Source organism: Camellia sinensis, chromosome 8, assembly GCF_055761805.1.
Source record: "Camellia sinensis isolate YWXY chromosome 8, ASM5576180v1, whole genome shotgun sequence".
NCBI classification, from domain to species: domain Eukaryota; kingdom Viridiplantae; phylum Streptophyta; class Magnoliopsida; order Ericales; family Theaceae; genus Camellia; species Camellia sinensis.
The window spans coordinates 27196269-27211777 of record NC_138968.1 but is presented as its reverse complement, the minus strand read 5'-3'; the positions used below and the strand labels follow the sequence as shown (position 1 = coordinate 27211777).

Here is a 15509-nt window from a genome sequence, read left to right as displayed (position 1 = left end):
TAGGAGTCATGGAGCTTCCCTCACTTGGGAGAGAGGGTGCCTGCACTCCTGACAATAGGCTATTCTGGCACCGCAAACTCAATTCTTTCTTCAATTTTTGCAATAGTGCTCCGGTCATCCTTGCAATAGAACCTATCCCGTAGCCCGAATTATCCCTTCATCTGCCTTCTGGCTAAGGGAAACAATCCAGCATATTTTGTCGCTTTAAGCTTCTATCCCTGCCCGTTGTGGAGGAGCCTCACCCGTCTAGGGCAATGCCTGTTCAACCTTTGCAGATTGCTCTCCCCGAAGTGAGTGCAACAGTACGCATGACCCGTTCCATACTGAGGGCAACCCAAGCAGCAGCGGCATCAATCCTTGACGCACATGCCTTGCCCAGTAGAAAGAGACTCCGAAGGGTATCCATACTTAGAAAATATTTTGTATTATTTCCTTATACTTATTATGTTTACTGTAATAATCGCATGATCTTCTTCTTTTTTTTAGGGACCACGGACCATATTGCCCTCTGGTCCAGGAGGTTCTTCTACTGCCATTGGCATTTCTTCAGACTCAAACGACGATGACAACCTCCCCATTGCTACTAAGGTGACAAGATTCAGGACTCGCAGAACAATTCTTCCAGATGTTGAAGAGGAACCAAGTGTGAGATGTGAACAGACCACTGAGGCCGAGCCAGTTGCCGAGGCTAAGCCAGTTGTGGAGGCCGCAAGCAATGTACAAGTTCCCCCTGCTGTGGAAGTTGTAGTGGGTGATATAGCCGTTGAGGGTTTAGAGCCTCTGTATCCTTCTGACTCTGTGCACTTTGGCCGTTCCTTTGTTGCCGGAGATGATTTCGTACTTGAGATCCCTAGAGAAGATCGCTGCATGAGAGAGCCGCTGGAAGTTGCAACATCTCCCCTTGGAGCTGCATCTGGCGGTTCCTCCCAATCTACTGAGTCTCCGTTAATTCAGCAGGCTCCACTTCCAGACGTTCAAGTGGCTGAGGGAAGTGCAGGTGTAGTAGCTACTGCCACTGTTCCTACTGTGGCCCCTCTGAATTTGGACCGACTTGTAGAGGTAGCTGTCACCTTAGCCGCCTATACTGTTACGTCTACTGCTGAGACCTCTGATCCAGTTGCTTCGGCAACCTCTGAACAACTGGCAGACTTGTACCCCACTCATTTTCCAGAGGTGCCAGCTAACCTTGGGGTGTCTCGAGATTTTTATACTAGGATGGATACCACTGCTGTCCCAAATCTGAACGTTAAAGATTACCAGATGGATGACCTCTTTTCAGATCGACATAATGGCGCAGGTAGTTTTGGTTTTTCTTGCGAAGCTAGTTCACCCGGTTGCCAGCCAGTGTCTACCCACTCCATTGCCGCTGGGCGGTCATCTTCAGAGGAAGTGCACCGCCCTCAGACCTTTGGTCGCTCCATCAGTCTCCCTCTAGTGATTGAAGTTGGCAGTGGTTTGAGAGAGTCCCCCCAGTCCTTAGAGAAAGTTTCCTTCCTAAATTACTATATTTCCTCCGAAGCTACTTCCACCCTTACTTGTATCCAACCACTGCATCCGAACACCTTTACTACCTTTAATGTCCCTGGATCTATAGTATAGACGGCGCTGCTAGAGTCACTTGCTGGCTTTATTCGTGACCTTGCTACCAAGCAGATCCTGACGACTCCTAGCAAGTTCGTGGAGAGTGCCGAGGCCAATCTGAGCAGCTTTGAGAGGAATGGTTTGAACCTATCATGGATGAGGGATAGGCTTCAAGCGGTTGATGGTTTCCTTGTGCACGTCGACAATGTGGCGATGATTGCGTCCCTGGAGGAGACTATTAAGGAGTGTAAGGGTGCCTTGGAGCAACACTGGTAGAACCTGGCTCGATTCAAAGAGAAGGACTTTGCATTGGTTGCCTAGTTGCCTCAAGATGTGACTCAGATGGACTCCCTCTTAAAGGATTTGATTTGATTTGATTCAATGTAACTCTATGACTTTGTTATGATTTCTTCCATTTTTCCTTACTTTATTTTGTTGTTGCATCGCGCTTAGTGCGCCTTTTCTTTTCTTTTTTCTCTGTCATAACTTCTTTTCAAACATTGTAATCATGTTCTAGAAGTTTGACTTTAATGGAAAGCATGGACGTTTGGTAGTACTTTTGGGTTTCATTTCATCGCTTTTCTTTACATTGCTTCTTATATAACTTCTAAAGATAAGGAAAACTCTTGCAGTGAACAAAACTTCATCATGACTAAGCTTTTACAAGTATAAAATTTCACTAAGTATGGAAAACTTTCCTTAAACTAAGTGAATATGAGAGCAAAAGGTTTACTAAGTATATAACACCTTCTTTACACTTTGCTTTGGAAATATTAACAAAGAAACTTTACAACTCTTTTTCCTGAACAAAAGAGACTAAGGAAAATACTCTTTGACATACTTGGCATCGACAGGACCTGTCCTGAATCCATCGTCTACTCTTGTCAACTTGTAGTACCCGTTGCTGCTTGCCTCAGCAACTTTGTAGGGGCCCTCCCATCTGGGTGAGAACTTGGGAATCGGCTAACCTTGCATGATTGCATCCACTATTTTCCATACTAAGTCCCCTTCCTTGAACTTTCTGTGTTGAACAAATTGATTGTAGACACGGGCTATGGATTGATGATACTTTTCCATTGCCCGCAAGACCCGATCTCTTCTTTCTTTAGCTGCCTCTATGTCATTCTTCCTGCTATCTGGAACTGAGGGTACTGCCAATTCAACTGGTAACACAGCTTCAGACCCATACACTAAGGAAAATGGGGTTGCTTGAGTTGGCTTTCTCTTTGTCGTTCTATATGCCCATAGTGCTACTAGGAGTCGTTTAGACCATGTGCCCCCTACTTCATCCATCATTTTACTCAGTATTCGGATAAGGGTTTTGTTGGTCGCCAGCTTGTCCGTTCCCTTGGAGGTAGTATGGACTAGACTTATGGTGCTTGATCTGGTAGGCATCTAGCAGCCTTCCGACATGGCGATTTACAAAAGGAGTTCTGTTGTCAGACAACATCACTTTGGGTATACCAAACCTGTAGATTATGTTTTCTCTGATGAAGTTGGCTACTCCTGCCTAGGGCTGTGCAAAATACCGTTTAATCCGCCAAAACCGCACCGATCCGCATCAATCCGCACCGCTTTAACCGCTAACTGTAGTTTAAACTTTAAAATTTATAATCCGCCAACCGAACCGCTTTGCTCCGCTATAGTTAATACATATATATTTTTTAATTTCCAATGAAATATCAATGTAAAAATGAGTGTGAAAGAGATTTAAAATATGAAATTTATTACAAATTAGTGGTTATATATATGAACATATTATGTAAAATTACTTTGTGTTATATATCTAAAAAATATTATACAAATTAATGTTATAAATAATGTAAATGTATGATAATTAGCTAAAATATTCTTCAATCTGCCAATCCGCCAAAAACTGCCTAAACCGCAATTTGTCAATCCGCTAATCCGCCATTCGGTTTGTAATTTTACTCTCAAACCGCCCAAACCGCACCGTGCACACCCCTACTCCTGCCCCATCTGCCTTCCTCATTGGTATAGCCTCTACCCATTTGGTGTTAACTTCGGTTACTGCAAGTATCCATCTATGGCCTTTGGATTGCTGCGTTATAGGACCTACCAAGTCAAATGCCCAAGTATGGAACGAATAAGGAGTCTTGATGTTGTGTAGTTCAACTATCGGTGCATGTATCAAATTCCCAAACTTCTGGAAGGATTGGCATCTCCTCACAAAGTTTTTAGCATCTTCTTCCATAGTTGGCCAGTAGTAGCCGAGGTGGATGAGATGTCTATATAATCGCTGCCCTCCTTAATGCTCTGTCTTGTGGTCTTCCCTCAGCACCTCATTTGCCTCATTTTTTGCACACTAAAGGTTCTGTCTCGAAGCTTCTTCGATACAACTTGCCTTGGTCAAGGAAGAAGCGGAGGGCTCGCCTCTTAACTCTGATTGCATCGGCTTTGTTCTCAGGCAGTGTGCCATTTCCAAGATAGTCGATATATGGCTGCCTCCATTCTTCATTGCTTAAGAAATGGGCTTCATCTTCCTTAGGATGGGACTGGCACTTTGCACATGGCCTCTACAAGTCAGTAATTTCCTTCTCAATCTCTGGCCAGTAATACCCTTGTGTAGACACCCCATTTTTGACCGTCCTCAAGACTTGGACGTCACCGTTTGAACACTCGGTGATTATCCATGTTTGTGTTCATTTGGAGTTTCCGGAGGCCTCGGCTCGCGCGCCTTGTCTCAGAATCTCCGAACTTGATCGTTTAGTGTCTGGTTTTTGCACCAAACACTTGCATCTTGCCTTTGAGAGGCAGGGTAGGGTTTGTAGACCATCCCTACCCACCACCGGCAGTGGCTAGATGCCACCGGCTGGTGTCTGCTGTCACCGGCAATATAGTTTGTCGGCCGGCACTATTTGTTGCCGGTCAGCACTATTTTGTGCCGGTCGGCACTCCTTTTGGCCAAGATGGCATTTTTGGCCGGCCGATTGCTGTTCATCTGCTTTTGTAGATTTTTTTAGACAGCTGTATTACTTTTTCATCCCTCCATACACGTGTATGGAGGGATCTCCCTCTTGTAAGGCTTGTCTTGTAAGCTTTACAAGAGATATAGAGGGAGTCTCTCTCTAGAGAGAAAGGGGGAGAGCTTTTAGACATTTTTGGAGAGGAAAATACAGAAAAAGCTCTGGTTTTTCTAGGGTTAGGGTTAGATACACACTTCCTATCTCTCTTTCTCTCTTTTTTTTGGCACACTAGGTGTTTTGTGTCTTACTATTGCACACAAACACCTAGTGTTTCACCTTCCTCTTGAGACTAGGGTTATAAGGGCTTGTTCTTGAGTTTTTTGACTGGTTTGGAGCCAAGGGAGGCCATTGGAGCATCATTTGTGAAGAAAGCTTCAAGGGTAAGAAACTTGCACCTTTTTTCCCCTTTTTTGCATTGATTTTCTACTAGTCTTAGAGCTGTTTTTGTGCTTATTGTATAACATAAAAAAGTTCTGTTTTTAAGCCCTCTTTATTGTTTATTAAGAGTGTTTTGTGGTTTGAGGGTTGTTGACCACCCTTAGGCCTTAAAAGGCCTCATTTTGAGCCATTTTGTGTTAGCTCCGGGATTTTGGTGTTGAGGTCTCTTCACCACTGAAATCTTGAGGGATTTCAGTGGTGAAGGTGATGCTTTGAAGTCGCAAGAAGGAGAGGGCCACCCCCTCTCCTTGTTGTCCTTGAAAAGGGCATGTTTTGGCCTCCTAAGGAAGTCTATGCTTGAGCGTGTGTTGAGCATATTTGGGCTGTTTTTCATGCTTACATATCCATGATATAACATGATTTTAAGTTGGTTTTGGAACTCCATGCATGCTTAGCATAGTTGCCATGTAATGCCTTATTTATGCCTTAACATGTCTAGGGTTGTTAGCCTTTGTTAGAGCATGTTTTAGGCTTGCATTTGTGAAGATTTTGTGCTTATATTGTCATGCTTTAGGTCTGTCCATGAGTGTTTGGGTCGATTTTAGCATGCTTAATATAGCCTCTTTGCATTTTGGGCTTGTTGGCCTTGAGTATGTGCATGTGTAGCATGCCATCTTTGCATTGTTTTGGTGATTTGGGATCATCCTATATGTCATCTCAGTCCCATTCCCATGCTTGTTTGATTGCCTTACATGCCTCTTTAATGCTTTGAAAGCATGTGTTGCAATGCTCCATGTTTTGGCCATGGTGTATGCCTTTGTATTTGGGCCATTTAGATGCCATCTAAAGAGTCCTTTAGCTTTGTTTTAACGTGCTATAAACCTGTTTTTGGTTGCTTAATGCGTGCCTTGTTTGGTCTTGTTAAGTGTAGCTCAATGCCACTTTGGTTTACTTTGAACACTTAGGCCATTTGTTGCATGCTTGACTTGATTTATAACTTGATTTGGCATCATTTTATAGCATGATTTTCAGAGCTTGTGTTGCATGCTTTTGGTCCATGAATGCCTCTTTCAAGTGTGCTTTAATGTTGGTTAATTTGTGCTTAAGTGTTGGTCCTTACATACATGTGTGTGTGCATGCAATTTAGCCATCACTTTTGAGCACTATGGCCACTGTTTTGGGCCTTATTAGAGTTGCCTAATTCATGCATAAGTCCATCTTGCCATCCGTTTGCATTGCCATATGTATGCTTGCATGATTGCATAAGTGCCTTACCATGCCATGTTACATTCTTCTTAGCTTGTATGCCTAGGTTGCATTGCATTTTGCATGCATTCCTTGCCCCTTGACTTGGGTGATAGGGATTGGGAGTTATGTTTGATTGGTTTGCATACATTTGAAATCAAAGTTGCATACTTGGTTCTTTGGGCCATCATGCATGGAAATGTGTGATTGGTGGTCCGAGAACCGAGACACGTGTCCCTTTGAGTCATTACAATGATAAGAGACATGATTGGTGCATACATGCCTTGAATTGTGCTGCCATGCCTTGTTTTGCCCTCTGTTGCTGTGAGTTGCAGGTCCTGCAGACTTTCTTTGCCGACCGGCAGTGTAAGGTGCCGGCCGGCAACCTTTTCTCTGCCGACAGCTTCAACTTTGTGCCGATGGACACATACCAGTGCCGGTGATGATCCCACCCAGCCGGTGGTACTCCACAGTGCCCAGGGATGTAACCCTGAAGTTTTGACAACCTCCAGAGGAGGAATGGAAGGAAAACAGAGGCAGCTTGTGCATGGTGGCGCGTTTCTCGAGGCGTTTTACTTTTTTTATTAGCTTAATTTAATTTGGTAGTTAAATTAGTTAATTTGTAATATTAATTAGCTTGCGTAGTTAATTAATTTGTAATATTCATTTGGTCCCTCCGAGCGAGGGCAAATCTGTAATAAGTGTGCGTGAATGTCTCCCAATCCCCACTTCTTTCTTCCCTTTTATTTACCTCCTTATGATGGTAGATTAGGGCACGTTTAATTTAGCATACCTTATGCTATGCATGCGTGCATTCATGCATTTTGTATTACATGCATTAGGCTCGGTACATCACGCTAACTGCATTCGTACTTCAAATCAAAAATTGAATATGTGATAATTGCACATTTTCACATGACATGTCTAGGTTAACCGAGCCTATCTTAGCAACATTTTGTATGTGATGCATTAGGCATTTAACATGGACTTGGATCATGCATGTTTGCTAACAAGTTCTTTGTTTTTTGGCACGGAGTACGATGTAAGTATTTCCGCTTTAGCATATCGCATGAGTGTGAATGTTGCCATGACAGCATGCTTAACATGTGGCTAGATGCTTACGTGTTATAAAATGTTTTGAATGCCTGTGGGTGAAGGTTGGATTGTTTGAGTTGGAAAAACTCGTTGAAATCCGTATTTTAGCCTACCTGCGGGTAGCAAATCCAAAGCATTTTCAAAACAAACGGATATGCAATGTTTATTCCCAAATTAGGCAATCTAGTCTATACTTGTTTGTTGCGCGCATAACATAGTAATTCTAGGCTAATAAAAGGAATAAGAACACATAGCGTTTTCAAAATTGGATATCACGGTTAGTAGAGGCCGGTCTTCGGACCGGGAGAAAGGGGGTGCTCATAGCTGACCTTCCCCGATCGTACCCAAGCTCCCGAGCCAAGACAACTCCGGTGATGACGAACATGTGGCCTTCGGCACCGAGTCAGGGTTTCCTAAATTTCCCATTTTAAAATATTTAGGTGGCGACTCTGTATCTGGCAAAGCAGTCCATGTTTGGCACTACTTTTTCAAAAATCTGTTTCTCAAAACGATTTGCCAGATTTGGACTCTTTGGTTCAGATTTAGAACCGCGACACAAATCGAGTCCGAACTGTAGCAGTCCCCCTCCGCGGGCGCGTCTACACCTTGCCTTTGTATTCATCGGTATAGACTGATATCTCCATCTCCACAGGACTTAGCATGGATCTGCTTAAGTCTATAAGTTGTTTCTTGTCTACCGACGCATCTTGCCAGCAAGTTGTTGGGATCGTGAAAATACAACTCTTCTCTGAGGAGGAGAAATGATGCAAGTTCTGCTAGTCTGATTGTTCCCTAGCCTATTTTCAGTTGTCGGATTATATTTGTTTTCCATCCCTCAGCATCTTGCTCTGCATGTTCTTCGGTTAGCACCGCTGGTGTTGTTCTTTTCTCGATAATGATGGCTATACTATCATCTGGTATCTCCACCTTTGCCTCCAGTGTAGCCAAGGCATCGAGAAATAGTTATGTGCTCAAGGGATATGCTGGATTTGGACATCATCAAACTGAGTGAGCAACCTTTGAACTACAGTATGATATGGGGCCAACAGGGGCTCTTTCAAGGCGAAATCACCCATCGTTTGCTTGATAACTAACTTGGAGTCACCCCAGATTTTTAACTTGTGGAGGCCCTTCTTTTGTGCAGCTATCAGGTCCAGTATCAACACTTCATATTTGGTCTCGTTGTTTGAACACTCAAAATCAAGCTTATATGATAGATGGAACTTCACTCCTTCTTGACTGGTTAGTGTCACACCAGCTCCACATTTCCCAACTCCGGAAGCTCCATCAAACTTTAAGTCCCAATAAGTCTCAATTGCAATTGCTGAGACATGGACCTCATCTGGTAGAGGCACCTCTGCAGGTTTATGTTCATCAGATGGGAACTGGGGCAGTAAGTCTGCAAGTGCTTGGCCCTTAATAGCCTTAGGAGTGACACAAGTGATATCATATTCCGCTAGAGCCAAGAGCCATCTTGTCATTCTCCTAGTCAGAGTGGGCTTGCTTAGCAAATAGCGAACTGGATCACTCCGGGTCGCAACCTGGATTGGGTGTGCCAAAAAGTAGTGGCGCAACTTCTGCGCTGTGAAGATTAAGGCTAAACAATGCCTTTAGATTGGAGTGTATCACGACTCAGCACCATTGATTTTACGACTGATGTAATATACTGGTTTCTCAATTCCATCTATGTGTTGGACAAGTAGGGCTCTAATAGACCGAGGAGTGGAGGTCAGGTACAATAGCAAAGGCTTTTCAGGCTGTGGAGCAATCATTGTAAGCGGGGATGTAAGTGCTTTCTTCACCATATCGAATGTCTGTTAGTGTTCTTGCAACCATTCAAACTTATGATTCCCTTTCAGCAGTGTCCTAAAGGAAAAGGTTATCTCAGCAAGGGCAGGAATAAGCCTCCTGAAGTATGACACTTTGCCTAGGAATTTCTTTAAAGCTTTTTGAGAGTGTGGCAGTGACATCTCCATGATTGAATTGATCTTATCCCCATCTACTTCAATCCCCCGCTGGTGTACAAGGAAGCCAAGGAACTTGCTAGCGGTAACTCCAAAGGCACACTTAAGAGGGTTCATCTTGAGGCTGAATTTGCGGCAACGCTGAAAAACTTTTTCCAAGTTGCAGAAGTGGCAGTTTGCCTTAGTAGATTTGACCACCAGATCATCTACATATACTTCCACTTCATGATGCAACATGTCATGGAACACTGCAGTCATAGCCCGTTGGTAGGTTGCCCTCGCATTTTTCAAACAAAAGGGCATCACCGTATAAAAAAAATTTCTCAAGGGCGTTCTAAAAGCCGTCTTTTCTGCATCTTTTGGTGCTATTTTGATCTAGTTATAACCACTGAACCCATCCATGAAGGAGAACATCTGATGGCCCACAGTAGAATTAACAAGTGTGTCAACATGGGGCAATAGAAACTCATCTTTCAGGCAAGCCTTATTCAAGTCGCAAAAGTCTACGCAAACCGTGATCTAACCGTTCTTCTTTTGCACAGGGACAATATTTGCTAGCCAAGTTGGGTACTGTATAGGCTCAATGAACTTGGCCCTTTGCAACTTTTCCATCTCTGCTTTAATTTCGAGCGTGCTGCTTGACTGGTTTAGAGTTGGAAAAAGTGTCCAGATGATGAGTGACAAGGGATGGGTCAAGACCAGACATCTCGTCATATGTCCAAGCAAAGACATCACTGTATTGCTTTAGTAGTGTTATCAATTATGTCTTAGCTGCTGGAGCCATTGTATCACTGATAAACACTGGCTTGCTCTGTCCAGGTAAGTCACTAAGGTTGACCTCAGCAAGTACCTCCTACTGGAGTTTGGGCCTATCTTGTATGCATTCAGGGGCAGGCTTAGGCGTCTCCACCAACCCTTCTTGGGACTCATCACCATCACATTTATTTGTCTCAGGGCCATCCTCCCAAGGTATGAAGTTTAGGCCCCAACACTGTCATAGGCAGTAAACTGTCTTGCCGCCCTCACGCACCTTGACAATCTTAGGAGGAGGACTTGTGGATTTGCTGCTTCTTTTCTGTCCACTGCTTTCTGGAGCAGCCTCTGCATCTCGAATGTCTTCCCACTTCGGTAATTTTACCCCTGCAATTTTACCAGTCCTTGGAGTTTCATCCGTTAATAACTCAGTAAAGAAAACTGCAATCGAATAATGTGCCTCTTCTACTCCAAATGGCTTTTCAGATGCGTTTATGGTAACTGTGCGCTTTCCTAGCTTTGCCTTCACACATTGGTGATAACTGGACAAGATAGCCCCATATCAATGCATCCAAGCTCTACCAAGTATCATGTGGTAATTTGTATCTACTTCAATCACATGGAACTTAGTCACGAAACGGATCTTGCCAACTGCTAAGTCCACTACACCATGGCCCTTAGTGACTTTTTTCTCACCACCAAAACCCGTTACAGTAATGGGTTGGCGAACTATTCTGGACTCTGGGATACCAGCCTTTGCAAAGGTGTCGACGGTAATGATGTTTATGGATGCCCCACCATCAAGGAAAGCACGCTTGAACTCCACGTCATTGATGTAAGCTGTGACAAAAAGAGAACGGTTATGAGAGAATGAGTATGCTCTGTCTGGTTCTGAAAAAGTAATGGCCCCATAATCTTCCTGGATGTGCCAAGGCACATACTCCTTAGCCTCAGCAACTTCATCATGGTGCACTTCGGAGATGTTAATGAAGGCCTTTGTTGCTTCTAACCTGGCGGCTTGGCTCAGCCCCAGTTGGTCAAAGAAGGTGCGAAACTTAACAGAGTTTTACAAGGCTTGAGCATGAGTATCCTCTGTGAATTTCGCCTCTACAGGTACTGTTTCAGGGAGCTGGCCAGTTGCGATGTCTTCTAACTCATCATAGTAGGAAGCCATGTGCACACATGCCCAAGATAGCCAATCATGTGTACATTTTTCCCTTTCTCCTTGTGGTTGGGATAAGGGTCCTTCTGTACGTCACGATTATCGGCATCTTTGAATTTCAGCTCATTTGCGTCAACTTTCTTCTTGAAGATACTTTTCAATGTCCAATAGTCCTTAGTAGGGTGTCTGGTGGTTCTGTGATAGACACAATAATCTAGGCTTTCTTTGTCCTTCTTGGTTGGAGTAACATCAACCAGAGAAAAAGTAAGTTCACCATCAGCGACCCATTCTTTAACCAAGTTCTTAACATTCTCAAGAATGCAAGGATATGGATTTCTATCCTCATAACTCTTCCTCTTTTGAGAGGACGACGCCTCTACTTGCGAGCGGCTCCCTCCTGTAGAGGTTACTGCAGTAATTCTGCTACTGCGGGAGTAACTGTGGCTGTCACGAGATCTGTGTAAAGGACCAGTGGTACTAAGGTTTCTAGCTGCCTCAATCAAGGCTGAAAAGGTAGGAAGATTATGGTTCACCAAGAAAATTTTGTAGTCGCATATGGCACCCTCCACACATATGCTGACTAAGTAAGCTTCATCCACTGGTTCCTGACAGTCAATAACCTTATCTTGGAACCGCTTAACATAGTCCAGTATATCTTCGCCTTCTTTTTGGACATCTCGCCTAAGTGTGGGGTTGTAACTTTCTCTTAGACTTGGAAGAACTTCGTATGGAACTTGTTCACCATTTCTTCCCAACTCTTGATCGAGTTGGGAGCCAAGTTCACATACTAGTTGTAAACCTTTTCAGTAAGTGATTTGGAGAACTCCCGAAGGCACAGAGAGTGGTCACTGCCATGGACGCCAAGAGTTTCAATGAACCTCACCACATGTTCTCTGGCATTTTGGTGAAAATTGGGCCAAGCTATGAGATGGACTTCATGCTCCAAAGTGCGAAGGACTGGGTAAAAAGGCCGCAAAGTTACTCCAGCCCAAGAGAGATAAAGTTACTCTGGTCCAAGAGAGATTAAGCTACTTCGGCCCAAGAATTGTAAAGTTACTTCGGTCTGGAAGCAACTTGAAGTTAAACCGGTCTTGGAGTTATACCGGTCTTGGAATTATACTGGTCGCGAATCATTAGTTCGGTCTAAACCGTACCATGAGTTCTACATGAAAAGCCGAGATAGGAAAGAGTAGAAGGAAGAACCGAACTAAGTATAGTTCGGCCTACTCTGTGGCTTAGCATAGCCAGGTTTATCTCAGTCGTATGGTAGTTCGGCCATGACAAAAACCATCCCACTTGGTTTAAGCAGTGGGGGGGTGTAAAAGGATAAGCATTATCCTTTAGGAGTATGAATCCTAGGAGGACTCTGCATGGAGTAATAAAAGTCCTACTAGGATTGTGCCACTCGAAACCTATAAGAAGCTCACAAACATCACCTTGGAGGAGGTAACATAACATACAATTTTTGCTTTCTGAATACATTGAGCTTTGTTTATTGGTCAAGTTTGCTGACTTAGGCATCGGAGAGGTTTCCGGCACACACCCGCCGGCTAGCTCACGTTTGTGTTTTCAGGTGACAAAGCGACGTCGTACGAAGGAGCGTGGACTTAGTCAACAGGATTATACGAGGAGAATTATTTCTTCCCCGTACAATTGGCGCCGTCTGTGGGAAGAACAGACAGAACAAAACCTCTTGATTAAAGTTTCTCCCCTTTATAATCAATGGCACACATTGAAGAATTGCCGCAGTCCGCCGTCGACGGACTAACTCCAGATGGGGGCGCAAGGCGTGAAGGATTACCTTCTGTCCCTCCCATGGCAGACTTGTAGCCCCAACGACATAACTCCAGGAGGGATACTAGGGGAAGGCGAAATAATAGCCCCCATCGCTCTCGTTCACAAAGTCCTGACAGGTAAAGACGGAGGATTGACCCTCAAGCTCTGGAAGACCGCGTGAAAGAGCAAGATGAATTGATAAGAAAGATAGCGGCGGACATGGAGGCCTTGAAACGCCAGATGAAGAAAAAAGAAGTGGCGACAAGAGAGGGGCGCAAAAACAAGATGCCCCTTCGCCACTCAGAAAATCATAGTAGGAATACTACACCCTCACAAGGAGAGAATAGAAACCTCAGGACAGGCGATACTCAATCATGGTCTTCCAGAACTCGTCACTCCAGGTCTGAGAGGACGAAGTCTGAAAGATCATACACTAAAGGAAGCACATACTGGCCCTCTCATTCGCATCAAACTAGATCTAGACAGACGGAATTACCCAGATCATCCGACTTACGAACCGTGCTCGAAGAGAAAGCACGATGCAAAGAGGATGCCAGGGCGCGGGATCCGCACAGAGTCTCTGCCTTACAGCGGTTGGCTCCTCGGACGCATGGAAGTGTCGAGGTTGGAATGCCAATACCGCACCCTGCCTACGAACCAACGGACAAAGCATTGGCAAGACTACAGACTTCGCCATTTGTTCTAGCGATCGAAAACGCACCCCTACCATCAGGCTTCCTTCAGCCCAAATTCACTACATATGAGGGGAAGACGGATCCCTACTCACACTTGAGCCACTTTTGCCAAGTCATGGCTGTATACAAGCGAAACGAGGCCTTGATGTGCATACTCTTCCCATCGAGTCTTGACGACCTAGGCTTGACTTGGTTCGAGAAACTACCAGAAGGCAGCATAGCCTCTTGGGCACAATTGGCAGAAGCCTTCGTGACGAGGTTCCGAACAAACACTAAAACCCCGGTGGAAATCGACCAGCTACTCTCCATCGACATGGGTGATAAAGAGACCCTAAGATCCTACAACAGTCGCTACTAGGAGACGTTTAATCAGATTGGGGACTGCCCCACCAATCTCACCATTGCACAGTATAAAAGAGGCCTTCCAGTTGGGAATAGACTGAGGGACTCGATCACTATGACGCCACCCCTCACTATGGAAGCCCTAATGGAAAGAGTGCATCAGCACATCAGGGTAAAAGAGGATGGCGCACGTGCCAAAGCAAAATCTAGTGCGACCGCAGTACCAAAAAAGAAGACCTCAGCGAAGGTCAATACAGTAGATCGTCAGAGCAAAAACGGACATGGCAGACGAGATAACGGAGAAGACCCGGATAAAAGATGGTTGAGAATCTGCACTGCCATAACCACGGTGTTTAAGAAACCGATATATCGGATTCTTAGCGAAATAAGAGATGAGCCTTTCGTCAAGTGGCCAGCCAAACTAGGAGAAGCTCAGAAGGACTATGACGAAAGATCGCAGTGCACCTTCCACAAAGAAAAGGGACACCGCACGGAGAATTGCACACCATTGAGACAACACCTGGAAGAGTTGGTGGCAGCAGGCCACTTGGACAAATACATTGAAGGAGGGACGTAACCAGCCCCCCAGGATCACAATAACCCCAACGGAATGCCAATCGACCTCCCACCTCAAGGCATTATCAATGTGATACATGGAGTCTTTGAACCTGAGCGTGTATGCGAGCTCAGGGGGTCAATCAAAAAGGCTGAGCACTTTAGAGAGGTGCTAAGTGCCCAACCTGCCATCAAGAAGGGGAAGACAGAGGCAACAAACGTCATGTCTTTTTCAGATAAGGACTTGGATCGAATATACTGTCCTCACAATGATGCTCTGGTCGTCACTCTCCGAGTCAAGGATTTTGACGTCAAGCGGATTCTGATTGACCAGGGTAGTTCATGTGAGATCATGTACTACGACACATTTAAACAACTGAAGTTACAAGACAAAAACTTGGCGCCTGCTGTATCACCCTTAATTGGATTCAACTCTATGCCAGAATGGCCCGTCGGCAAAATAATTCTTCCTGTCAGAGCAGGAAGCGTGACAAAGCAAGTGGAGTTCTGGGTATTAAAGGTCCCTTCCACTTACAACATCATCTTGGGCAGAACATGGCTGCATGCCATGCGATCGGTGGCATCATCCTACCACCAGGTGATGCGATTTCCCAACGACACCGGAATAATTGAAGAAGTTTATGGAGATCAGATCATGTCAAAGCAATGTTTTGCAAAGGTAAACGGCAGCCGTGCTGCCAAAGGATACGTTCATTCGGTAGAGGAACTTGAGAGCAATGAACTATTTGCAAATGTCGGCAAAGCGGCTGATCAGAAAGCAGTGGAGGACTTGGTAGAAGTAAAAATAGATGAAAAGAACCCGGATAAGTTCTTTCTGCTCGGTTCGTCGTTGTCCAACACTGAGAGATTAGAGGTCTTGGAATTCTTGACCTCTAATATCGAAGTGTTCGCCTAGACACCCAACGACATGCCAGGCATTGATCCAAACTTCATCTGTCACCAACTCAATGTCCAC

General features: G+C 44.7%; 2 protein-coding genes across 2 annotated transcripts; both read right to left on the bottom strand.

Annotated features, from left to right (window-relative positions):
- Window positions 1-2544: 2544 nt before the first annotated feature.
- LOC145797646 (uncharacterized) lies at window positions 2545-2874 on the bottom strand. The gene has a single exon (XM_082885040.1). The coding sequence runs from the start codon at window positions 2872-2874 to the stop codon at window positions 2545-2547; it is 330 nt and encodes a 109-aa protein (XP_082741166.1).
- A 5383-nt stretch (window positions 2875-8257) lies between these two features.
- LOC145797645 (uncharacterized) lies at window positions 8258-9091 on the bottom strand. The gene is made up of 2 exons (XM_082885037.1): window positions 8954-9091; window positions 8258-8863 (listed from the first exon to the last, which is right to left on the bottom strand). Exons 1-2 carry the CDS (start codon window positions 9089-9091, stop codon window positions 8258-8260), a joined length of 744 nt encoding a protein of 247 aa, XP_082741163.1.
- Between the last annotated feature and the right edge of the window lie 6418 nt (window positions 9092-15509).